Source organism: Oncorhynchus mykiss, chromosome 7 (genome assembly GCF_057628025.1).
Source record: "Oncorhynchus mykiss isolate SJ-2025 chromosome 7, ASM5762802v1, whole genome shotgun sequence".
Classification (NCBI taxonomy): Eukaryota; Metazoa; Chordata; class Actinopteri; order Salmoniformes; family Salmonidae; genus Oncorhynchus; species Oncorhynchus mykiss.
Window position 1 is genome coordinate 66,133,909 of NC_143028.1, and position 27,210 is coordinate 66,161,118.

Sequence of the window (27,210 nt, forward strand, 5' to 3'; positions counted from 1 at the left end):
AAACAAGCGTGTGTGTGTGTGTGTGTGGATGACACCAGGCCAGTGCTCAGTGATGTGTGTGAAGTGAGACAGGAGAAATAAAGCAATTCTCTCTCACTCTCTTTCATACTCTTTCTTTCTTTCTCTCTCTCGCTCACTCTCTTTCTCTCTCTCTCAAACAAATTAAACCTTGGCGTGCCACTTAAATTACTTTCTCTCTATAGCGTAGCCTACCTCTCTCACGTTTTTCCTCTCTGTTACTCTCTCTACACACATAGACACATACATCTTTATCTCTGTGACATGAAGCACTCAAAACAAAGGCACCATCGACGAGGCGCACACTGAGGTTGACAGGAACAAAGGACAAGACTCACATATCTCAAGTCTGGTAATGAGTTTAGACACTGAAGCCTAAGACATTTGTGGGCAGATGGTTCAACTGTGGGCAACCCCCCCCCTTTCAGACACACAACCATCCTTCTAACACACACCCCTAACACAACCCTCCTAACACACACCCCTAACACAACCCTCCTTCTAACACACACCCCTAACACAACCCTCCTTCTAACACACACCCCTAAAACAACCCTCCTTCTAACACACACCCCTAACACAACCCTTCTTCTAACACACACCCCTAACACAACCATCCTTCTAACACACACCCTTAACACAACCCTTCCTTGCATACTCATGCATGCACCCTGTCCTCTTTCTCCTCCTTCTTCTCTGTGTGTGTGTGTGTGTGTGTGTGTGTGTGTGTGTGTGTGTGTGTGTACTCTCACTAGGGATAAATCCTGCCTCTCCTCCTTTCTATCCCTCTTCTCTTTGCCACTCACACACACGAGCAGGGCTCCCGCTGCCAAACCTCACTCACATACAAATACACACACAGCCCAGCCTCTGTGCAGTCTAGTCCACATTGGTTATTTTGGTGCTTTGACATTTTGCATTCATGGAGGACTACCACAAACCCGACCAGCAGACAGTGCAGGCGCTCAGGAACATCGCCAACCGCCTCCGAATCAACTGCATCAAGGCTACCACCGCAACGGGCAGCGGGTAAGACCCAGACACACACACACACACACACACACACAAACACACACACACAGATTACACAGTCGTAAATCTAGGGAAGAGTGTATAAAGACTCATTCATACACACAGGTGCACACATAAACACATGAAAACGTAATAACACGCACACACAAAACACACACAGTCTCGTTTTGCTAACCTTGTGGGGACACACATTTGATTCCCATTCAAATTCCTATTTCCCCTAACCCTAACCTTAACTCCAAAACCTAACCTTAACACTAAACCTAACCTATAATCCTTAACCCTAATTCGAATCCGAACACTAATTCTAACCCCCCCTAGAAATAGCATTTTCCTTGTGGGGACTTGCAAAATGTACCCAGTTGGTCAAATTTGTCCTTGTTTACTATACTAGTGGGGACTTCTGGGTAAACAGGTCCACACACACACGTGAAATGCAAAGTGAAGCGCATGTTCTCTCTGTTGTTTGAGCTATGGAGAACGAATGGATGAAACAGAAACAGGATGTATGATATGAGTCATTCGAGGAGATAGTTCTGACACTTAATCTGCTTAATATCTTTAAATTGCAGAAAACTGTGTTCTTATACACATTATTTATTTATGTCTATTGAACAGGATTGATTTTATGGCCATTGTGGCTCAATTCTTTTGTTATTAGAAATGTTCTATAGTGAACAAAATCGGGAAATGATATTGCGTCTTCATCTGTCTAACCGTGCGAGTAAGTGATGGAGGAGCGCCTCGGAGTTTGTTAGCACAGGACAAAGCGCATGGTGATGAACCTGTCTGGGATGTTGTTCAGTATTCATAATAAATAGTCAGCAATTTATGTTATTGTGTGAACACCCACTTGAAGTGCATTATTATAGCTAAATAAATAAACATCCTGTGTGCGAACAAGTGGACAAAACGGAATTTAATTTAGATTTTTGTGGGGGAAATCACAAATCTATTTGAGTAAGCTATCAATCACTATATATTGCACATAAACAAACTACCGCATACATTCATTCCATTGTGGCTCCATCCTTCGACCGTAGCCTATCCACGAATAGCCCAAGAGCGCACACAGCCTAGACAATATAAGCAACAGCCATGCAGTTGATGATTGAGAGAAAACCCCTCTACGCATTTCGTTCCCGGGGAAAGTCAAGTGTGTTTTTTTGGTTGGGCTTGGCTACTTGCCAGCATTCCTGAGTTTTGTTGAGTTTTTAGAGCATCTGGTCGGTACTTTTAGTTTTACGCAGTTCTTTACACATTCTTTAAAGAGCATCTATTCCTTCAACAGAAGATGTTTAGATTATGCCTCAGTGGTTATGTTAAGTATTTCGCTGGCTGGAGATGGAAGGTAACCGTTATAGGCCCGGTGATAAATGTAACTTCAAATGGCGCCCTCTGACTGATCGTCTGACTCCGTGAAGCCAAAATGGTCCCCATCTCTCCCCAGACTCCGGTTAGTCTCATCGTAGCAGGGATAGGTCTGTGTTGTGACCGTGACCTGAACTGGCACTTTGCAAGGGGCGGGTTTACCCCTCTGATGTTGACGTCACTGTAATTGGGATAAAGAGAGAGCAGGCTGCTGAGGGGAGAACGGCTCATACTAATGGCCGGAACAGAGGAAATGGAATGCCATCATGATGTATTTGATACCATTGCACTGTTAATGCTCCAGCCATTACCACGAGCCCCTACTCCTTAATTAAGGTGCCACCAAACCTCCTGTGAGAGAGAGCCAATAGGGCATCTCGGTTTGAGCATGGCCCCCTCATTAGTATTTTGGATAGACTAGTACACTCTAAATAGTGTTACCCATCCTTCCCCAATGTGCCCTAAGATTTCATTGGCAAGCTCAGACTTTAGACTGTGCCACTTCGAATCCAGTTGCAGGCTCTGTGTCAATTCTGAATGTTTATGAGTTTGTAAAGTGGTCTGTCTGTTCTTAGTGTGTGTGTGTGTGTGTGTGTGTGTGTGTGTGTGTGTGTGTGTGTGTGTGTGTGTGTGTGTGTGTGTGTGTGTGTGTGTGTGTGTGTGTGTGTGTGTGTGTGTGAGTGAGTGAGTGAGTGAGTGAGTGAGTGAGTGAGTGAGTGAGTGAGTGAGTGAGTGAGTGAGTGAGTGAGTGAGTGAGTGAGAGAATCAGAGAGAGAGAGAATCAGAGAGAGAGAATCAGAGAGAGAGAGAATCAGAGAGAGAGAGAGAATCAGAGATAGAAACAGTCTGTGTCCAACTTGTTGTAACCTGTCTGTAACCTTCCTCCCTGCTCCTATTTACCCCTGGTCTCCCAGACACCCTACATCATGCTGCAGCGTGGCAGAAATCATGTCTGTCCTGTTCTTCAACACAATGAAGTACCGCACAGAGGACCCCAAGAATATCAACAACGATCGCTTCATCCTCTCTAAGGTGAGACACCGTAGATGAACAAAGTTCTATTGAATTTGTATTGAATTAAAGTTTGACATTTTATTTAATTGATTTGACCACCAGCCACTGTTTTGGTTGGATAAAAGACATATGTATGATTATAGACATATGTATGATTATGGTCAACATCTGCTTCTTTATGGCTGTATTGTGGCTTGTATGTATGATTATGGTCAACATCTGCTTCTTTATGGCTGTATTGTGGCTTGTAATAGATTTTTCATACATATTACAGTTGGTCTGCAATTGTCATAGGCATATGTATGATTATAGACATATGTATGATTATAGACATATGTATGATTATAGACATATGTATGATTATAGACATATGTATGAGTATTTGCCTGGCAACCAGCCACAGTGTATTTTACTCTTCCTGGTTATACAGTTATATTGTGGTTGTGGTATAGGTGTTGTTATAGTATCATATACTAGTACTACAGTAAGATGTCTGTTCCTCTCCTCAGGGTCATGCCGCCCCAGCCCTGTACTCCATGTGGACAGAGACTGGCTTCCTGAAGGAGAGTGAGCTGCTCTCTCTGTGCCAGGTGGAGTCCAACCTGGAGGGACACCCCATACCTGTAAGTGACAACTACTACACATCACCTTTAATAGCTTAGCACTAAATTATGTTTTTTCTCTGTTTTGTATCATATTGTACAACAGCTGTTGAAACTAACATTGTAAAAGTGCCCACAAAAATTATCAGTGTTATTTCCTGATAGTTTCTGGTTGCCAGCTTGCCATGGTGACATCAACATGAGGTAAATTGGTTAATAGACCAATAACAAAGCGTGTTACAAACCTCTCTGCCAATAACAGGTCGTTTTCAGTTTTCCCCTCCCCACTCAGACCACTCCTAGAGAGTCCTAGCAAATTATTTTTTGAGAAATAGTTTTTTGATAAAAAGCTATTTTTAACCATTAAATGTAAATATATTACAGTACGTTACTTAATTGTTACACATAAATATTATTATATTGATATAAAACATCTGCATTGGGCATTTAATAACCTAAGAGTTAGCCTACACCTCACCTTCAATAGCCTAAGAGTTAGCCTACACCTCACCTTCAATAGCCTAAGAGTTAGCCTACACCTCACCTTCAATAGCCTAAGAGTTAGCCTACACCTCACTTTCAATAGTCTAAGAGTTAGCCTACACCTCACCTTCAATAGCCTAAGAGTTAGCCTACACCTCACCTTCAATAGCCTAAGAGTTAGCCTACACCTCACCTTCAATAGCCTAAGAGTTAGCCTACACCTCACCTTCAATAGCCTAAGAGTTAGCCTACACCTCACCTTCAATAGCCTAAGAGTTAGCCTACACCTCACTTTCAATAGTCTAAGAGTTAGCCTACACCTCACCTTCAATAGCCTAAGAGTTAGCCTACACCTCACCTTCAATAGCCTAAGAGTTAGCCTACACCTCACCTTCAATAGCCTAAGAGTTAGCCTACACCTCACCTTCAATAGCCCAAGAGTTAGCCTACACCTCACCTTCAATAGCCTAAGAGTTAGCCTACACCTCACTTTCAATAGTCTAAGAGTTAGCCTACACCTCACCTTCAATTGCTTAAGAGTTAGCCTACACCTCACCTTCAATAGCCTAAGAGTTAGCCTACACCTCACCTTCAATAGCCTAAGAGTTAGCCTACACCTCACCTTCAATAGCCCAAGAGTTAGCCTACACCTCACCTTCAATAGCCTAAGAGTTAGCCTACACCTCACTTTCAATAGTCTAAGAGTTAGCCTACACCTCACCTTCAATTGCTTAAGAGTTAGCCTACACCTCACCTTCAATAGCCTAAGAGTTAGCCTACACCTCACCTTCAATAGCCTAAGAGTTAGCCTACACCTCACCTTCAATAGCCTAAGAGTTAGCCTACACCTCACCTTCAATAGTCTAAGAGTTAGCCTACACCTCACCTTCAATAGCCTAAGAGTTAGCCTACACCTCACCTTCAATAGCCTAAGAGTTAGCCTACACCTCACCTTCAATAGCCTAAGAGTTAGCCTACACCTCACCTTCAATAGCCTAAGAGTTAGCCTACACCTCACCTTCAATAGCCTAAGAGTTAGCCTACACCTCACCTTCAATAGCCTAAGAGTTAGCCTACACCTCACCTTCAATAGCCGAAGAGTTAGCCTACACCTCACCTTTAACAGCCTAACAGTTAGGTCATGTTCTCCTGCTCAGACATTGATGATCATGCCAGATCTTACAACGCCTGTATAGGTATTTAACGTATCAGATAATTATACCATATCATATCATATGTTACAGCAATGTGGTGCCCGACTGCACAGTCGATGATGTGGCACACAAGCATTGGTTGATGCATGCAAGGTCTGAGCAGGGGAACGCGACCTTAGACTACTCCTCACCTTTAATAGTCTAACAGTTAAGCTACACATCACCTTTAATAGCTTAGCACTAAATTATGTTTTTTCTCTGTTTTGTATCATATTGTACAACAGCTGTTGAAACTAACATTGTAAAAGTGCCCACAAAAATTATCAGTGTTATTTCCTGATAGTTTCTGGTTGCCAGCTTGCCATGGTGACATCAACATGAGGTAAATTGGTTAATAGACCAATAACAAAGCGTGTTACAAACCTCTCTGCCAATAACAGGTAGTTTTCAGTTTTCCCCTCCCCACTCAGACCACTCCTAGAGAGTCCTAGCAAATTATTTTTTGAGAAATAGTTTTTTGATAAAAAGCTATTTTTAACCATTAAATGTAAATATATTACAGTACGTTACTTAATTGTTACACATAAATATTATTATATTGATATAAAACATCTGCATTGGGCATTTAATAACCTAAGAGTTAGCCTACACCTCACCTTCAATAGCCTAAGAGTTAGCCTACACCTCACCTTCAATAGCCTAAGAGTTAGCCTACACCTCACCTTCAATAGCCTAAGAGTTAGCCTACACCTCACCTTCAATAGCCTAAGAGTTAGCCTACACCTCACCTTCAATAGCCTAAGAGTTAGCCTACACCTCACCTTCAATAGCCGAAGAGTTAGCCTACACCTCACCTTTAACAGCCTAACAGTTAGGTCATGTTCTCCTGCTCAGACATTGATGATCATGCCAGATCTTACAACGCCTGTATAGGTATTTAACGTATCAGATAATTATACCATATCATATCATATGTTACAGCAATGTGGTGCCCGACTGCACAGTCGATGATGTGGCACACAATCATTGGTTGATGCATGCAAGGTCTGAGCAGGGGAACGCGACCTTAGACTACTCCTCACCTTTAACAGTCTAACAGTTAACCTACCCATCACCTTTAACAGCCTCAATTAGGACCAGACATATATGACCACACAACAGCTCTAAAACTGGGTCATATTCCGAAGGACACACAGTAGCAAAAGGTTTTGCAACTGTAAACAACAATCTGTGTTCTTATTGGACAAGTTCAGGTAGTGCCTCACTAAACTTGTCCAATAACTTGTAACTTATAATAATAATACATTAACGTTTTCCACCTACTGAACACATACCTGCTCTCTATGGTGATAGTAACAGTCCTGTTCCTGTGTATGCGTTGGAGTTTCAGAAGCAGCAGTTTGTGGATGTGGCTACTGGCTCTCTGGGCCAGGGCCTGGGTGTGGCCTGTGGGATGGCCTACACTGGGAAGTACTTTGACAAGTCCAGGTAAGAGTTCACACACATGCACGCACTGAATTCTAAAGTGTTAAGCGTGGACTCTAGTTCATATTGTGGTATTTTAGAGGTCTTTAGAGCAGTGATCCCCGACCCTGGTCCTCCAGTACCAACAGAACACAGGTTAGTTATAGCCCTGGACAAACACACCTCATGCAACTCATTGAGGGCTTGATGATTAGATGACAAGTTGAATCAGGTGTGCTTCTCCAGGGCTACAATACACATGTACTGTTGGGGTAGTCAATGAGCAGTGTTGGGAAACACTGCTTTAGAGCATAGTGAGGTTTTTGAAGGTTCTCCATGTGTACAGTGGCTGCCTGCTCTGCTATCCCAATTGTTCTGCTCTAATTACGACAGCCCTGGCAGACACAACTCTGTTCTTTTTTACCATCCAGAAAGATTCTGTCTCAGGATCTGATTGGATCAGGTTTACATTAGTATTCATCACTCAGTCTATTGTTCAAAACCACACTCACAGTCCTCAATCTAATTAAGGTTTGGGTTCAGGTTTTGTCTCGGAATGTGGATCTCCGATATGCAGAATGCTGATATTGCCAACGTCCAAAATGTGCCCTAGATAGATTTGTACTGGAGAAGGATGTTGTGTGGACAGTGGTTAAAACTCATAACATAAGCAGATTATCAAACCATTGAATAAAAGATGAGTGTTTGTTCTGTTCAAAGGTGCCTGTGTGGCTAGAAGCCTCAGTGGAGATATGAGGGAACAGAGTAGGTGTAGGTGTGATAGAATGAGAGAGGTGTAAAGGTTACCATCCAGCCCCCTAGTCACACACACACACACACACACACACACACACACACACACACACACACACACACACACACACACACACACACACACACACACACACACACACACACACACACACACACACACACACACACACCCCTGTCTTACCCCCCATCCCTTTCTCTTCCCCAGCTACCGTGTGTTCTGTCTGATGGGGGATGGGGAGCTGTCTGAGGGGGCAGTGTGGGAGGCCATGTCTTTCGCCTCCTACTACCAGCTGGACAACCTGGTGGCCATCTTGGATATCAACCGTCTGGGCCAGACCGACCCAGCGCCCCTGCAGCACCACGTGGAGAAGTACCAGAAACGCTGTGAGGCCTTCGGGTGAGTGTGTGTGAAAGTGGGTTTACAGTGATCATCTTTGTGAATGTGCTGGGAGAACTAGTCTATGAATGTGTGAAGGCATATGTCAGCATTAGTGGGCATATGTGGAATGTATTGTTTATGTGTGTATGAGTAGAGAAAGTGTGTTCATGTGTTTCCATATGTGAAATGGGTTTTTGTGATGTGTTTCTACAGTTGGCATGCCATCATTGTGGATGGGCACAGTGTGGAGGAGCTGTGTAAGGCTCTGAGCCAGGCTCGCCACCAGCCCACTGCCATCATCGCCAAGACCACCAAGGGCAAGGGCATCCCAGGTACTCTCAGCCTCACATGGCTACTGGTTACATTATATTACTCATACTAGGCCTCTATCTCAGTGATGGGCTATGCTCTATCTCAGTGATGGGCTATGCTCTATCTCAATGATGGGCTATGCTCTATCTCAATGATGGGCTATGCTCTATCTCAATGATGGGCTATGCTCTATCTCAGTGATGGGCTATGCTCTATCTCAGTGATGGGCTATGCTCTATCTCAGTGATGGGCTATGCTCTATCTTTAATGATGGGCTATGCTCTATCTCAATGATGGGCTATGCTCTATCTCAGTGATGGGCTATGCTCTATCTCAGTGATGGGCTATGCTCTATCTCAGTGATGGGCTATGCTCTATCTCAGTGATGGGCTATGCTCTATCTCAATGATGGGCTATGCTCTATCTCAGTGATGGGCTATGCTCTATCTCAGTGATGGGCTATGCTCTATCTCAGTGATGGGCTATGCTCTATCTCAGTGATTGGCTATGCTCTATCTCAGTGATGGGCTATGCTCTATCTCAGTGATTGGCTATGCTCTATCTCAGTGATTGGCTATGCTCTATCTCAGTGATGGGCTACCCTCTATCTCAGTGATGGGCTTCCCCAATCTCAGTGATGGGCTACCCTTTATTTCAGTGATTGGCTTCCCTCTATCTCAGTGATGGGCTTCCCTCTATCTCAGTATATGCACACACAAGTCACTACTGTATAATGTGTTGCGAAGGACCTTGAACTGACCATGTGACCTTGTTTCAGTACCAGTGTTTTTACTGGTCAGGTCACATGATCAGGAAAAACTCCTGGGCCTATGTATGCGTATACAATATAATGTTGAGTATACTGTGTGTATTTTGATGTTGTGTATTCTGCTGTCCACGTTTACCAGCTGTGGAGGATAAGATGGGCTGGCATGCCAAGCCCCTGCCCAAAGACATGGCTGAGGGAGTCGTGAAGGATCTGCAGGCGCGCATCATGAACAGCAGCAAGCGCCTGTACCCTGCCACGCCCATGGAGGACGCCCCGCCAGTCAGCCTGTGCAACATCCGCATGCCCAGCGCACCCGCCTACAAGCAGGGAGAGAAGGTAACACATAGAACACACACCTCACCACAGGAGGACAGGCTAGTGGTCCTCCCCTCAGCAGCCTCCATTGCACCTTACCATTTACAGTACATCTGGGATTGTGCTCTCATCCCAATGACAGAGGTGTCAACATTATTGACTGCACTGACACTTGGGACTCAGCCCATAGTCCCAAACAAGATATCATAAAATAAGCTGTCACAACTGTTATTTATTTATTTATTTTTCATTTCACCTTCATTTAACCAGGTAGGCTAGTTGAGAACAAGTTCTCATTTGCAACTGCGACCTGGCCAAGATGAAGCATAGCAATTCAACACATACAACAACACAGAGTTACACATGGAATAAACAAAACATAGTCAATAATACAGTAGAACAAAATAAAACAAAAAGTCTATAAGTAGTGAGTGCAAATTACGTAAGATAAGGGAGTTAAGGCAATAAATAGGCCATGGTGGCGAAGTAACTACAATATAGCAATTAAACACTGGAATGGTAGATGTGCAGAAGATGAATGTGCAAGTATAGATACTGGGGTGCAAAGGAGCAAGATAAATAAATAAAACGGATGGCACTGTGATAGACTGCATCCAGTTTGTTGAGTAGAGTGTTGGAGGCTATTTTATAGATGACATCACCGAAGTCGAGGATCGGTAGGATGGTCAGTTTTACAAGGGTATGTTTGGCAGAAGTGTTTTAGGGAGCGTTTGAGAGTGATGAGGGGTGGTCGTTTGGTCGCAGACCCATTACGGATGCAGGCAATGAGGCAGTGATCACTGAGATCTTGATTGAAAACAGCAGAGGTGTATTTGGAGGGCGAGTTAGTTAGGATTACATCTATGAGGGTGCCCGTGTTTACGGATTTGGAGTTGTACCTGGTAGGTTCATTGATCATTTGTGTGAGATTGAGGGCATCAAGCTTGGATTGTAGGATGGCCGGGGTGTTAAGCATGTCCCAGTTTCGGTCACCTAGTAGCACGAGTTCAGAAGATAGATGGGGGGCAATCAATTCACATATGGTATCGAGGGCACAGCTGGGGGCAGAGGGATATCTATAGCAAGTGGCAACAGTGAGAGACTTGTTTCTGGAAAGGTGAATTTTTAGAAGTAACAGCTCGAATTGTTTGGGTACAGACTTAGATAGTAAAACAGAACTCTGCAGGCTATCTTTGCAGTAGATTGCAACCCTTTGGCAGTTCTATCTTGGTGGAAAATGTTATAGTTAGCGATGGAAATTTCAAGGTTTATGGTGGTTTTCCTAAGCCAGGATTCAGACACGGCTAAGACATCTGGGAGCAGTGAGTTAAACAAACTTAGGGAGTAGGTTTCTAATGTTAACATGCATGAAACCAAGGCTTTTACCAAGGCTTTTACGGTTACAGAAGTCAACAAATGAGAGCACCTGGGGAGTGGGAGTGGAGCTAGGCACTGCAGGACCTGGATTAACCTCTACATCACCAGAGGAACAGAGGAGAAGTAGGATAAGGGTACAGCTAAATGCTATACGAACTGGCTGTCTAGCACGTTCGGAACAGAGAGTAAAAGGAGCAGGTTTCTGGGCACGATAGCATAGATTCAAGGCATAATGTACAGACAAAGGTAACTTTGAGTACTGTCAACTAGAAGGTCGTATAATGATGCATAAATAACAGGTAGACTTATTGGCTTATTGACTTGCTTTCTTATATTGCTTTCTTATTATTATTCTTATTATTAATGACTGGTTGATTGATTGATAGATTAGTTGACTGGTTGATTAATTGATTGAATGGTTGTCTTTCTACAGGTTTCCACCAGGAAAGCCTATGGCATGGCCCTGGCTAAACTGGGTCGTTACAACGAGCGCGTAGTGGTCTTGGACGGAGACACCAACAACATCACCTACTCAGAGATCTTCAAGAACGAACATCCCAACCGCTTTGTGGAGTGTTACATCGCTCAACAGAACATGGTAGGAAATGAAACCCTCTTGAGTTGGTCCTGGTCACGGGTGATGTGGTCAGGGTCAGATGAAACCGATTGGAACTAAGTATGAACACTCTATAAACACAGACACTTTCTCTAAAGTGTCTTTCTCTAACTTTCTCTAACCTCACCAAGCTTTTAAAAGATGACCTGTCCTTCAAATAAATATTTTTGTAAAATATTAAATAAGAATTGTAGAAATGTACTCAGATTAAAATAAGAAACACAATTGCAGCAGAATTTTGTGGCTCAGTTTAGCTCTCCTCTCTCCTCTACTTACGTCTCTCTCTCTGATGCTTAACAGAATGCCCTGTCCCCAGACCTGGGTTTGAACAGAATGCCCTGTCCCCAGACCTGGGTTTGAACAGAATGCCCTGTCCCCAGACCCGGGTTTGAACAGCATGCCCTGTCCTCAGACCTGGGTTTGAACAGAATGCCTTGTCCCCAGACCTGTGTTTGAACAGAATGCCCTGTCCCCAGACCTGGGTTTGAACAGAATGCCCTGTCCCCAGACCCGAGTTTGAACAGAATGCCCTGTCCCCAGACCTGGGTTTGAACAGAATGCCCTGTCCCCAGACCTGGGTTTGAACAGATTGCCCTGTCCCTAGACCTGGGTTTGAACAGAATGCCCTGTCCCCAGACCTGGGTTTGAACAGAATGCCCTGTCCCCAGACCTGGGTTTGAACAGAATGCCCTGTCCCAGACCTGGGTTTGAACAGAATGCCCTGTCCCCAGACCTGGGTTTGAACAGAATGCCCTGTCCCCAGACCTGGGTTTGAACAGAATGCCCTGTCCCCAGACCCGAGTTTGAATATTATTTTAAATCTTTTAGATCCTTTGAGCATTTGCTCTAGCCTGGTTGAGATGGGAGATATGTGGGCTTTTTAGACTTCTCTTCACTGTCCTTTCTCATGAAATACAATTGTTTTAAGGTCTGATTGCCTGAATAAAAAAATGTTCTCTCTCTGTGTTACTGAGGCTGTTATGATGAATAATGCATGTAGGTCCATCCATCATGTAACACTGGGACTGTAAAGAGAGGCAGAGAGGCTGAGATGTGTGTCCATCCATAATGTAACACTGGGACTGTAGAAAGAGGCTGAGATGTGGGTCCATCCATAATGTAACACTGGGACTGTAGAAAGAGGCAGAGAGGCTGAGATGTGGGTCCATCCATAATGTAACACTGGGACTGTAGAGAGAGGCAGAGAGGCTGAGATGTGGGTCCATCCATAATGTAACACTGGGACTGTAGAGAGAGGCAGAGAGGCTGCGACATGACCTACTTACAGTATGCCATGCTCCCTCCCTCCCTCCCTCCCGCCATTCCTCCGATGCCTCGCCATGCTCCCTCCCTCCCTACACACATCTGGCTCTGCAGCCTCCCATACAGTATACTGCCCACCACTCACTTTCTGTCTATTTCTCTCTTTCTATCTGTGTCTTTGTGGGTCTTTTTCTTTCAAATCAAAATCAAATAAAATCTAATTGTATTTGTCACATGCGCCGAACACAACAGGTGTAGACTTTACAGTGAAATGCTTACTTACAAGCCCTTAACCAACAATGCAGTTTTAAGAAAAATAAGTGTTAACAAAGTATTTACTAAATAAACTGAAGTTAAAAAAATATATATATATAAAAACATGTTTTTAAATGTATCTTTCTGTTTCTCTCTCTCCCCTCCCCACTTATTTCACCCTCTCATTGCAATCTGCCCGTACATTAACATTTTGGAAGAGCCAGCCATTCAGGCCTGGCTGTACCGTATATAGTAGATGCCTGGCCATTTGTCTGGTTCCTCATGGTAGCCTGTTCAGATGTAGGTCAGGGCTGTGTTTGAGCAGCCGTTATAACAAGTCAGTCATGCTGAGCTGAGAGGTGAAATATTAATCAGAGAGGAGGGTGGGTGTGGCCGTCTGGCTGATCTCACTGACCGACTGGGTGACAGACTGACTGGCGGACTGGTTTACTGGCTGACGGACTGGGTGACTGGCAGACTGACTGACTGACTGACTGACTGGGTAGGTGACTGCCTGGCTGACTGACTAACTGACAGGCTGACAGGCTGACTGACTGACTGGTTGACTGACGGGCTGGCTCGCTGGCTGCTAGACTATTATCATAAAGACGATGTGCAGAAAAGAGCCAGAATGACAGGTTCAAATGAGACAGGCAGATTCTCTAATGAGGAACCATTAATATTGATAAGAGAAGCATGAGCAAATCAGAGAGGCACTGGTGTTAATGTTATGACTGATTTATGACTGCATTATGTCATGTGTTTGTGAATACTGTATCAAAGGGGCAAGCTGCAATTCAAATAATCACACAGTGGACACCCCGCCACTGTTTTTGGTAAACAGAAAGTATTAAAAAAATATATGTTGCGAGAGAGATACAGAAAAGTAGACTAATTAAATGTTCTTCTATACAATGACAGGAGTCAATAACAGGAGTTCTGTTCTCTTTGACCAGATTCAAAGTAGTGAAGAATAGGGACATGGGATAATAGTACCCCTGTTTGGTACTGCTATAGAATATGAATGAGTCCATATTACATTGAGGAGAGGAGCAGGGGGATCGGGGAGGGCTCTGGAGACAGGAAACAGGAAATGACAATGCATGAGAGTGATTCCTCACATATGGTACCGTAAGCTCCTGTGCTTTTGGACTGACTGACTTCTCACTGACTTTTACATAACTTCTGGAGGCATGAACCTTTGATTGTGATTGGCTCAGCAGTTGTCGTTCCCATGGAGACCTCACTTGACCCTTGGATCCTCAGGTCATAGAGATACAATAAATATTGTTCTATGTAATTCTGTGGTTTTGCTGAACTTCAGAAGTACTGTATCTGCAGCTGATTTGTGTTCAGTATCTTCCTACATGTCTAAGACTCAGAGAGAGACAGAGAGTGATTTTTTTGGCTCTATACCCCAAAAGTTTGGATATGAAATAAAACAATGACTGGGGTTAAAGGTTAAAGGTTAAAGTGAGGACTGACAGCTTAAAGTTGAGGGCATTTTCATTCATATTGGGTGAACTGTTTAGAAATGACAGCACTTTTTGTACATAGTCCCCCCCATTTTAGGGGACCAAAAGTTTTGGGAAAAATTCACTAATATTTTTATTTATTTTTTATTTCACCTTTATTTAGCCAAGTAGGCAAGTTGAGAATAAGTTCTCATTTACAACTGCGACCTGGCCAAGATAAAGCAAAGCAGTTCGACACATACAACAACACAGAGTTACACATGGAATAAACAAAACATACAGTCAATTATACAGTTGAAGAAAATATATATACAGTGTGTGCAAATGAGGTAAGAAAAGGGAGGTAAAGGCAATAAGTAGGCCATGGTGGCGAAGTAACTACAATATACCAATTAGACACTACAGTGATTGATGTGCAGAATATGAATGTGCAAGTATAGATACAGGGGTGTAAAGGAGCAAGATAATAAATAAAGGGATGAGGTAGTTGAATGGGCTATTTACAGATGGGCAGGTGCAATGATCTGTGAGCTACTCAGACAGCTGGTGCTTAAAGCTAGTGAGGGAGGTAAGAGTCTCCAGCTTCAGTGATTTTTGCAATTCATTCCAGTCATTGGCAGCAGAGAACTGGAAGGAAAGGCGGCCAAATGAGGAATTGGCTTTGGGGGTGACCAGTGAGATATACCTGCTGGAGCGTGTGCTACAGGTGGGTGCTGCTATGGTGACCCGTGAGCTGAGATAAGGCGGGGCCTTACCTATCAGAGACTTGTAGGTGACCTGAAGCCAGTGGGTTTGGCGACGAGTATGAAGCAAGGGCCAGCCAACGAGAGCGTACAGGTCGCAGTGGTGGGTAGTATATGGGGCTTTGGTGACAAAACAGATGGCACTGTGATAGACTGCATCCAATTTGTTGAGTAGAGTGTTGGGGGCTATTTTGGAAATGACATTGCTGAAGTCGAGGGTCGGCAGCATGAGTGACGGATGCTTTGTTGCAAAATAGGAAGCCGATTCTAGATTTAATTTTGGATTGGAGATGCTTAATTTGAGTCTGGAGTCTTGTCCACATATTCTAAGTAAGAACCATCCAGAGTAGTGATAGTGGGTGGGCAGGCAGGTGTGGGCAGCGATCGGATGAAGAGTGTTTTACTTGCATTTAAGAGCAGTTGGAGGCCACGGAAGGAGAGTTGTAAGGCATTTAAGCTCGTCTAGAGGTTAGTTAACACAGTGTCCAAAGAGGGGCCAGAAGTATACAGAATGGTGTCGTCTGCGTAGAGGTGTATCAGAGAATCACCAGCAGCAAGAGCAACATCATTGATGTATACAGAGAAGAGAGTCGGCCCGAGGATGAACCCTGTGGCACCCCCATAGAGACCGCCAGAGGTCCAGACAACAGGCCCTCTGATTTGACACATTGAACTCTGTCAGAGAATTAGTTGGTGAACCAGGCGAGGCCGTCATTTGAGAAACCAAGGCTGTTGAGTCTGCCGATTAGAATGTGGTGATTGACAGAGTCAAAATCCTTGGCCAGGTCGATGAATACGGCTGCACAGTAATGTCTCTTATCGATGGCGGTTATGATATTGTTTAGGACCTTGAGTGTGGCTGAGGTGCACCCATGACCAGCTCTGAAACCAGATTGCATAGTGGAGAAGGTATGGTGGGATTTGAAATGGTCGGTAATCTGTTAACTTGGCTTTCGACTTTAGACCTTAGAAAGGCAGGGCAGGATAGATATAGGTCTGTAGCAGTTTGGGTCTAGAGTGTCTCCCCCTTTGAAGAGGGGGATGACCGCGGCAGCTTTCCAATCTTTGGGAATTTCAGACGATACGAAAGAGAGGTTGAACAGGCTAGTAATAGGGGTTGCAACAATTTTGGCAGATAATTTTAGAAAGAGAGGGTCCAGATTGTCTAGCCCAGCTGATTTGTAGGGGTCCAGATTTTGCAGCTCTTTCAGAACATTAGCAATCTAGATTTGGGTGAAGGAGAAATTAATGGTGGGGGATTGGGCGGATTGCATGTGTATTAAATGTGTAACAAAGTTTAGTATTTATTCCTATATTCATAGCATGCAATGACTACATCAAGCTTGTGACTCTATAAAAAATACTTCTACATTAATGTGGATGCTATGGAAAATTCTGACTGAATCGTGAATAATTATGAGTGAAAAAATTACAGACGCACAAATATCATACCCCCCTCAGAAATGTTAACCTCTCCTGTTATTGTAATGGTGAGAGGTTAGCATGTCTTGGAGGAATGATATAAAATACTAAACTCTCCTGTTATTGTAATGGTGAGAGGTTAGCATGTCTTGGAGGTATGATATAAAATACTAACCTCTCCTGTTATTGTAATGGTGAGAAGTTAGCATGTCTTGGAGGTATGGTATAAAATACTAACCTCTCCTGTTATTGTAATGGTGAGAAGTTAGCATGTCTTGGAGGTATGATATAAAATACTAACCTCTCCTGTTATTGTAATGGTGAGAAGTTAGCATGTCTTGGAGGTATGATATAAAATACTAACCTCTCCTGTTATTGTAATGGTGACAGGTTAGCATGTCTTGGAGGTATGATATAAAATACTAACCTCTCCTGTTATTGTAATGGTGAGAGGTTAGCATGTATTGGAGGTATGGTATAAAATACTAACCTCTCCTGTTATTGTAATGGTGAGAAGTTAGCATGTCTTGGAGGTATGATATAAAATACTAACCTCCCCTGTTATTGTAATGGTGAGAAGTTAGCATGTCTTGGAGGTATGATATAAAATACTAACCTCTCCTGTTATTGTAATGGTGAGAGGTTAGCATGTCTTATAGGTATGATATAAAATACTAACCTCTCCTGTTATTGTAATGGTGAGAAGTTAGCATGTCTTGGAGGTATGATATAAAATACTAAACTCTCCTGTTATTGTAATGGTGAGCGTTAGCATGTCTTGGAGGAATGATATAAAATACTAACCTCTCCTGTTATTGTAATGGTGAGAGGTTAGCATGTCTTGGAGGAATGATATAAAATACTAACCTCTCCTGTTATTGTAATGGTGAGAGGTTAGCATGTCTTGGAGGAATGACATTTGTGCGTCTGTAACTCTATTTTAATACACATATAACTGAATTTGGCCCATTACTTTTGGTCCCCTAAAATGGTGGTACAATGTACAAAAAGTGCTGTAATTTCTAAGCGGCTTAGCCGATATGGATGAAAATGCCCTCAAATTAAAGCTGACAGTCTGCACTTTACCCCCAGTCGTTGTTTGATTTTAAACCCAAACCTTTGGAGTATAGAGCCAAAATAATAAAAAATCCTTCACTGTCCCAATAATTGCGGAGGTCACTGGACATGTCCCCGAGGGGTTCAAGAAGGACTAGATTTACTGCCTGGCTCCAGAGGAGGCTCATCCAGGGAGGAAGAGGAGGATGGTCCTCCTGAATTTGTGCCTATGTCTTGAATAGCACCCTATTCCCTTTATAGTATACTTAAAACCAGGGTGCACACAAAGTAATGCACTATATAGGGAATATGGGGCCATTTGGGACGCATCCCTTGTAAATGAATAGACGGGGACTTGGAAGATGTCACCCTTGGCTTCATTAAAATCATTTCCATCCATTATTCGCTCTAACTAATCTTGCCAAAGTCACCAGCCGCCATTGTTATAGTATGATGGAACCCCTTCTTCCCCTTTTCCCTCTAGGTGAGTGTTGCCACTGGTTGCGCTGCCCGTGAGAGGAACGTTGTGTACGCCAGCACCCTGGCCTCCTTCTTCACCCGCGCCTACGACCAGCTCCGCATGGCTGCCATCTCAGAGAGCAACATCAATCTGTGTGGCTCCCACTGCGGCCTGTCCATCGGTGAGTCTGTCTGTCAGCCATTCATCCACCCCAAACACCCTCACTACATGCTACTCACACAACCTCCCACCATCACCCCCATGAACTGTAACCTATCACCTTACAACCCCACCCTTTCCCCATTGACCTCACTCACTCTGCACTCTTTCTATTGGCTCCTCAAGTCAACGCATCCTCAAATGTTCTGAAAGCCTAAAGTGACTGTCGTCCTCCTTGATCCAAGTTCCTATTTTTCTTTCTCTCTCTCCACTTCTGTGTTTTCCTCCTCACCTCCTCCTTCACCCTCTGAGTTCCCTAGCCTCCCTCTCTCCTCCCCCTCCCTGACCCTGTCTGTCCTGGACGCTGTCACCTTCACCGGAGGACCTGATATCCCTCTCCTCTGTTAGTCCCTCAGGTACACTGCATGCCACCCTCTCAATCTCTGTCTGTCTGTCTGTCTGTCTGTCTGTCTGTCTGTCTGTCTGTCTGTCTGTCTGTCTGTCTGTCTGTCTGTCTGTCTGCCACACTCTGTCTGTCTGTCCTACTGTCTGCTCTACTGTCTGTCTGTCTGCCCACCTGCATGACACTCTCTCTGTCGTACTGTATGTCCTACTGTCTGTCTGACCATCTGCCTGCCAGTCTGTCTGTCTGTCCTACTGTCTGTCTGCACACCTGCCTGCCACACTCTCTGTCTGCCTGTCCTACTGTCTGTCTGTCTGCCCACCTGCATGACACTCTCTCTGTCCTACTGTATGTCCTACTGTCTGTCTGACCATCTGCCTGCCAGTCTGTCTGTCTGTCCTACTGTCTGTTTGCACACCTGCATGCCACTCTCTCTGTCTGTCTGTCCTACTGTTTGTCTGCACACCTGCCTGCCACTCTCTCTGTCTGTCTGTCCTACTGTCTGTCTGCACACCTGCCTGCCACTCTCTCTGTCTGTCTGTCCTACTGTTTGTCTGCACACCTGCCTGCCACTCTCTCTGTCTGTCTGTCCTACTGTCTGTCTGCACACCTGCCTGCCACTCTCTCTGTCTGTTTGTCCTATTGTCCTCATTCCTTTCTGGTCTTATACACCTGCATGTCTGTCGGTTCACCAGGCCTTTCGCTTTATATTGGGTTGAAATAGTATTCAAGTTTTGTTGAGCCTGCCTGGAGTGTGGGATGGATGTGGTTTTCACCAGGCACGCTCAATGAAGCACGTCTAAAGTCCCTGAAAAACAACATACTGTTTGCTTTCTGCTACATTTGACAACATTTTGGAATTAAATTATTCTAACTAGGTGAGTATGTGTGTGTTCCAGGAGAGGACGGGCCGTCTCAGATGGGTCTAGAAGACATAGCCATGTTTAGGGCCATCCCCACGGCAACCATCTTCTACCCCAGCGATGGCGTTTCTATTGAAAAGGCAGTGGAGCTTGCCGCCAGCACAAAGGTACTTATTATATCCTCCCACCAAAAATATATTGGTTCTTATCCCCATACCCCCAAAATATATTGGTTCTTATCCCCATACCCCCAAAATATATTGGTTCTTATCCCCATACCCCCAAAATATATTGGTTCTTATCCACATACCCCCAAAATATATTGGTTCTTATCCCCATACCCCCAAAATATATTGGTTCTTATCCCCATACCCCTAAAATATATTGGTTCTTATCCACATGTTCCCAAAATGCAATTGGTCCTTATCCCCATACCGCCAAAAAGCTATTGGTTCTTATCCCCATACCCCCAAAATATATTGGTTCTTATCCACATGTTCCCAAAATGCAATTGGTCCTTATCCCCATACCGCCAAAAAGCTATTGGTTCTTATCCCCATACCCCCAAAATATATTGGTTCTTATCCACATGTTCCCAAAATGCAATTGGTCCTTATCCCCATACCCCCAAAAAGCTATTGGTCCTTATCCCCATACCCCCAAAAAGCTATTGGTCCTTATCCACATTCCCCCAAAAAGCTATGGGTCCTTATCCACATACCCCCAAAAAGATATGGGTCCTTATCCCCATACCCTCAAAATGTTATTAGACCTTATCGCCATACCCTCAAAATGTTATTGGTCCTTATCTCCATACCCTCAAAATGTTATTGGTCCTTATCCCCATACCCTCAAAATGTTATTGGTCCTTATCCCCATACCCTCAAAATGTTATCGGTCCTTACCTCCATACTCCCAAAATGCTATTGGTTTCTCATCCCCTCCCACATTATGTTATTTGTTCTCCAACATTAATGTAATCCCTCTACCTCCCACACCACCCCAAAACCAGGGGATGGGCTTTGTGTTCTCACCCTACAATGTAATACCTGTTTACAATGAATTCCAATATAAATTGTACTATGTTATCTTTTTTTAGGGTGTTTGCTACATAAGAACCAGCCGCCCCGAGAATCCCATCATCTACAGCAGCAATGAGGACTTCCATGTTGGACAGGCTAAGGTGAGCACCACTCTGCTCTGAAAATGTTCGACATTACGTTAACTACACAGACTAATCACAGCCTTGACTAAACCACTTTAGTTTTCTATCTTGCTTCAGGACGTGCTATGATTAGTAAAAGGATTAGTTTAATTAGTTGTACAGCATCCATAATAGGAACTACTGTATCGCACTGAGAATGTTTTGTCTGACAACTGAAAGAGTTTCTACTATGGATGCAGTACAAGTGGTTGACTGGCTGGAACACAAGCCTGCAGACAGACAGGGTTGTCCTCTAGTAGGATAAACAATGAATCTCTCATCCAATAGTCACGAGCAGGAAGAGCTGTATGAGATGTGCTAGAGCCTTGCTGCTAACCCTTCCCTGTCCATCTCAGGTGGTGTACCAGAGTACGGAGGACAAGGTGACCGTGATCGGAGCTGGGATTACTCTGCATGAGGCTGTGGCTGCAGCTGAGATGCTCAAGAAAGGTACAGTACAACTACAGCCAGATCAACGATATAACTATGTGGGTGTGGAGAAATACTTGGAACTCCTGTCTGGGGCAATGATCTCTTTTCTTCATACGCTAATATTGGCTCCATGCACTAATGCGCTGCTATTTCATTCAATCAGTTCATTAGCATTGGCGCACAACATCTTATTCTTCTATTAGTGTTAGACTTTCTCAACTATATGTTCAAGTTTATCCAGGTTAGAAAGCTTTATCCCTCCCTCAATGATTTAAGGTTCAGGTTTCAGAGTCATTCTCTGTGTAGCTGCATGTGTCTTGTTATTGTTTCTCCACTGAAACACTCTACTCAAGGATCCACAATTCCAGTAACACATTTCCAGGTTTTCCAAAAATCCTGGTTGAAGGATTCCAGTTTTCCTGCTTCTTAATTTCTAATTCCGTGAATCAACAGTAGTGCAGAGGATTGCAGAATTCCCAGGTTTTTCAGAAATCCAGGATTTCTGAAAAACCTGGGAATTCTGCAATCCTCTGCACTACTGTTGATTTTTTAAAATTATTATTATTTTAAATTTTTTTACATTTTTACCCCTTTTTTCTCCCCAATTTCGTGGTATCCAATTGTTGTCTCATCGCTACAACTCCCGTACGGGCTCGGGAGAGACGAAGGTTGAATGTCATGCGTCCTCCGATACACAACCCAACCAGCCGCACTGCTTCTTAACACAGCGCGCATCCAACCCGGAAGCCAGCCGCACCAATGTGTGGTGCGCACCAGGAGTCGCTGGTGCGCGATGAGACAAGGACATCCCTACCGACCAAGCCCTCCCTAACCCGGATGACGCTAGGCCAATTGTGCGTCGCCCCACGGACCTCCCGGTCGCGGCCGGTTACGACAGAGCCTGGGCGCGAATCCAGGGGCTCTGATGGCACAGCTGGCGCTGCAGTACAGCGCCCTTAACCACTGCGCCACCCTGGAGGCGCACTACTGTTGATTAACGCTATGTTTTCCACCTTGTTGTTTTCCCAGAAAGGATCTTCATCAGGGTGATTGACCCGTTCACCATCAAACCCCTGGACTCCAAGACCATCATTGAGCATGCTCGCCAGACCAGGGGGCGTATCCTCACTGTAGAGGACCACTACTACGAAGGTACGCTTTTTCTGACCAGTGTTTCGACCTCCTTTGACCAAACACCAGGAAGTTAGAGAGGGACCAAACACCAGGAGGTTAGAGAGGGACCAAACACCAGGAGGTTAGAGAGGGACCAAACACCAGGAAGTTAGAGAGGGACCAAACACCAGGAGGTTAGAGAGGGACCAAACACCACTTCACCAGACTCCAGCACTCGAGGGTACTTTATGTAGTTTAGCCACATTGTAGTGTTTTAGCCATATATATTGCATGGCCTTTACATCCTGGCAACCTGAAATATTTTGCCATTATTTATTTATGAATATGCAGCCAGTGTCCTCTCATTGGCCCATAGACACTGGGGTGTGTTGTGGTGGCATGTTCCATTTGGTTGAGTGGCTGAGACGTGATGCAGTGGCATGTTCTCATTGGCCCGAAAGGCACCACGTGCTAGGTACTGTCATGGTGGGCAAGATATATTCTGTTCTGGTGTATTTTGTTTGCTGAGGAGGGAGACTGTGTGTGTGTGTGTGTGTGTGTGTGTGTGTGTGTGTGTGTGTGTGTGTGTGTGTGTGTGTGTGTGTGTGTGTGTGTGTGTGTGTGTGTGTGTGTGTGTGTGTGTGTGTGTGTGTGTGTGTGTGTGTGTGTGTGTGTGTGTGTGTGTGTGTGTGTGTGTGTGTGTGTGCCAGAGAAGCAGAGTGCTGTCAGATTTCCTTAGTGAAGTGTGTTCCCATGGGGCTTTCTGTGACCTATATATCACATAGACAGCTATGTCCAACACAGACAGCCATGCCTAGTCTTGCCCAGCCTTTGTCTGTGTAGGTTAGGTCTGGAGGAGATGAGAGTGGGGGTGGGGAGGGGACAGACTGGACCAAAGATGTGTGGCATCCAAAATCAGTAGCATCCCCCTCTCTGTCCCCTGAGGGGAGAGAAACTAGGGATAGCATGGGAGAAAAAGAGTCAGAGAACGAAGGACAGATAGAGGGTGAGAATATAGGGGGGATGGGCTTGCATAGCAACAGAAATAGATCAATGGCTTCATCCAAATGACCAATGAGCAATGAGTGGCTTCAGGTAGAACCTTTAGGCAGTGGGCACTGATCTAGGATCAGCATATCTACCCACAATCATAACCTTTAAGTGTAGCGGGATAAACACAAAGCTGACCTTAGGTCAGTGTTTGAGCTCAACTTAATCCTAGTGCCTCAGATTGGGGTCAATTCCATTTCAATTCAGCAAATTTCGGGAAGGAAATCAAATTTCAAATTGACTGAATTGAATATGAATTGACCATAACCCTGTCGCAGAGAAGGTTCTTCCTGTCCCTTCCCTTTCTCATGTCACATATTTAATGTATTGTTGCTGTTCCTCAGGTGGTCTGGGGGAGGCAGTGTGCTCAGCGGTGGTGAACGAGCAGGGCTTCACCCTACAGCGGCTGGCCGTGGCCCACGTTCCCCGCAGCGGCAAGCCCAACGAGCTGCTCAAGATTTACGGCATCGACCGCGAAGCCATTTGCCAGGCCATCAGGAAGATGCTCAGCGGCTCTGCCAACGCCAAGTAGCTCCACACCTTCCTGCCTAAGCCCCACCCGACCCAATTCTACCACCCCTCAGATAAATGTTTCATGTCACATGACACCACCCCACCTGGTAACCTCGCCCCCTCACTGTGAAAGTCCACCCCTGTGTTTACTGAAGTAACGTGAGTTTGTGCTGAATGTACATTTTGACGTAACCGTCACACATTTCACTTTTTTTCCCTCATACATTACACACACACACACACACACACACACACACACACACACACACACACACACACACACACACACACACACAAAACCCCACTCCCACTTCCTGGTAACCATGGGTCATCACAGGGTCAAGTTTAGAAATTAAAATGAGAGGTAGTCATTAGTCCTCAAAACCGGTTGGCAGGTGTAGATGGACATTCTCCATACCAAACAATCCAATAAAGACTGTACATGTTGTTACTCAATGCAGGTACCTTTATGTGATGCTCATGTGTTTTTAAACTCTTCCTCTTTGATATTTTCAACCCCAAACAACCAGCAGCAGTCTATTTTAATACTTTTATATTGTTCTGATGTAGTTCTGAAGACAGGGTGGGGCATGTGGTAGTGAAATTTAGGTGTCGTCTCCATGACATGTGGTAGTGAAATCTAGGTGTCGTCTCCATAACATGTTTGTAGAACGTAGTCCAATAAAAAATAAATACAGACAATCAAATAGAAATGTATGTGGGCCATAAATATCAGTGAAGTGAAAAGACCATACAGTTTGAACCATATGTCTCTTTAAACCACAACACCCAACTTGTACTGGACAGCTCGTGTTAGCACAGCACACATTAACTTATTTTCATCTCTACAGCTCAGGCGTAGACTAGCTAAACATATGGCGTCAGAGAACTTCCAAAATGTTGTGCGTTCAACCTTTGGCAGATATCTCACTCCATATTAACACCTTTTACCTGGATGAGCAAACAAGAAGAAGTACGTTAGCCCGAGCTGTCTGAACATACCAATAATGTTTCTATTCCATTTACATGTTTGTCATTTAGCGTATGCACTTATCCAGAGTGACTTAGAGGAGCAGGATCAATGTGTTCTCTACAGCAAATAGTTTGACTTGGAGGTCGGGGAGAGGGATACAGGGCCAGCTAGGACTTACAGTAGGGTTCAGCGTTTCCATTTGAATTCAGTCAATTCAGGAAGTGAATTGATCCTAACCCTGGATTAGAGAGAGTCTCTGTGCTTGTGGCCATGGTGATGTTGGGAGCATGCTGTTACATCTGAACTGTGAACCTAGTACAAACACCTCCTTCGTTACCTGATCTTCTGTATGTACCTTACACTTTTATTTATTAAAGCCCTCTGCATTTGAATTTTAGAGTTTGCAGGTAGTTCTGTGTGTTTTTTTTTACTGTGTATCGGTGTGTTCTGTATGTGTGCATGTATATCAGAGTGTAGATCTATTGAAAGGCAGGTTGGTGTATTTGCTTATTCAAAACATTCGTATTAGACTATTGTACACGGAAGACTAACCAAAGCGTACATTTTCAATAGATAAGACTACTAAACTAATATAAAACAATATGAAGAGTGTCATGACAAAACACTATATATACATTTTTCAGAAATGTTGGTAAATTAGCTTTGGTGTGTTTTTTCACTATCTAATCATAGCATGGGGCTGTTGAATGACATACATATACAGTATTTGTTTAAAATCTGTTTAAAATCATTTCAGAGAGACAAATAACCATGTTTTTTTTCCCTAAATGCTAAAAATTCATATGTAAAACATTTACATCTGACATCTTAGTCATTTAGCAGATGCTTGTATCCAGAGCGACTGACAGTACTGTAAGTGCATTCCTCTTAAGATAGCTTGGTGAGACAATCCCATATCACAGTCAAATATACAGGATACAAAAGTTCCATTCCAGCTAAACAATAGATATATAGCGTTTAGGATTAAAAAAATACAAATTCATACATCTAAAATCTGTTAATAAAAATCTGAGAGAAGTAATATTTTACACACACATGAAGGTACCCATAAGCAACCATTTCTGATGAAAAAAACACAAATGTGAAGAATTGGTACTTATAGCATTTTGGAAATAAACTTCATATTAAAAACAAAAAATAGTTCAAATCCATGTAAAAAATAATTGTACATTTTAAAATGGATTTTGTAGTGTGTCATTCAGTTTGAATAGGATTATAATTGCAGAAGGTTTATTTTTCTTTTCAACTCTGTACAATTTTCCATTTGATCAAAACCAGCGCCTACAGAGAGTATCCAGATATGATCGGGAAATATTGACAGATGACAGAGCAGAGTTGGTCCATCGGTCACCATGGTTACACTGAGATCCTATCAGCAGACAGTATAAGTTAAAATATACTGTATCAAGTCCTGAGATCAGTTCATCCAATGGCAGCTCGGCAATGTGCACAGGTAGGTAGCACAGTAATGTGCATAGGTAGCACAGTAAATGCCACTGCCCATTCTACTTTTGTTGTCGTGTCTTTGGCTATGCCGGATTAAGTGATATGACATGATCCTTGATGAAAACCTGCTCCAGAGCGCTCAGGACCTCAGACTGGAGCAAAGGTTCACCTTCAACAGGACAACGACCCTAAGCACACAGCTAAGACAACGCAGGAGTGGCATCGGGACAAGTCTTTCAATGTCCTTGAGTGGCTCAGCCAGAGCCCGGACTTGAACATCTCTGGAGAAACCTGAAAATAGTTGTGCAGTGACGCTCCCCATCCAACCTGACAAAGCTTGAGAGGATCTGCAGAGAAGAATGGGAGAAACTCCCCAAATACAGGTGCCAAGCTTGTAGCATCATACCCAAGAAGACTCAAGGCTGTAATCACTGCCAGGTACTTCAACAAAGTACTGAGTAAAGGGTCTGAATATTTATGTGAATGTAATATTTCTAAAAACCTGTGTTTGCTTTGTCATTATGGGGTATTGTGTGTAGATTGATGAGGGAGGATTTTTTTTAATACATTTTAAAACTAGCCTGTAACGTAACACAACGTGGAAAAAGTCAAGGGGTCTGAATACTTTCCAATTGCACCGTATATCTTAATTTGACATACTGTTTTATGGCATGCAAGA

General features: G+C 43.9%; 1 protein-coding gene across 8 annotated transcripts; it reads left to right on the top strand.

Moving 5' to 3' along the window:
* The first annotated feature begins 618 nt into the window (after nt 1-618).
* On the top strand, nt 619-25,461 carry LOC110529019 (transketolase). Of its 8 annotated transcripts, none has more exons than XM_036984003.2 (14): nt 619-1,047; nt 3,336-3,453; nt 3,945-4,058; nt 7,065-7,162; nt 8,118-8,309; nt 8,505-8,623; nt 9,512-9,708; nt 11,498-11,662; nt 18,379-18,535; nt 19,816-19,946; nt 20,879-20,962; nt 21,340-21,433; nt 22,445-22,567; nt 23,923-25,461. In XM_036984003.2, the coding sequence occupies exons 1-14, from the start codon at nt 941-943 to the stop codon at nt 24,108-24,110; spliced, it is 1,887 nt and encodes a 628-aa protein (XP_036839898.2). In that variant the 5' UTR covers nt 619-940; the 3' UTR covers nt 24,111-25,461. The 8 variants fall into 8 exon arrangements, 7 of the variants coding, with proteins under 7 accessions (XP_036839898.2, XP_090098459.1, XP_036839896.2 ...); XM_090242333.1 differs by having other exon boundaries at nt 645-1,047; nt 7,059-7,162; XM_036984001.2 differs by having other exon boundaries at nt 658-1,047; nt 19,795-19,946.
* The last annotated feature ends 1,749 nt before the right edge of the window (nt 25,462-27,210 follow it).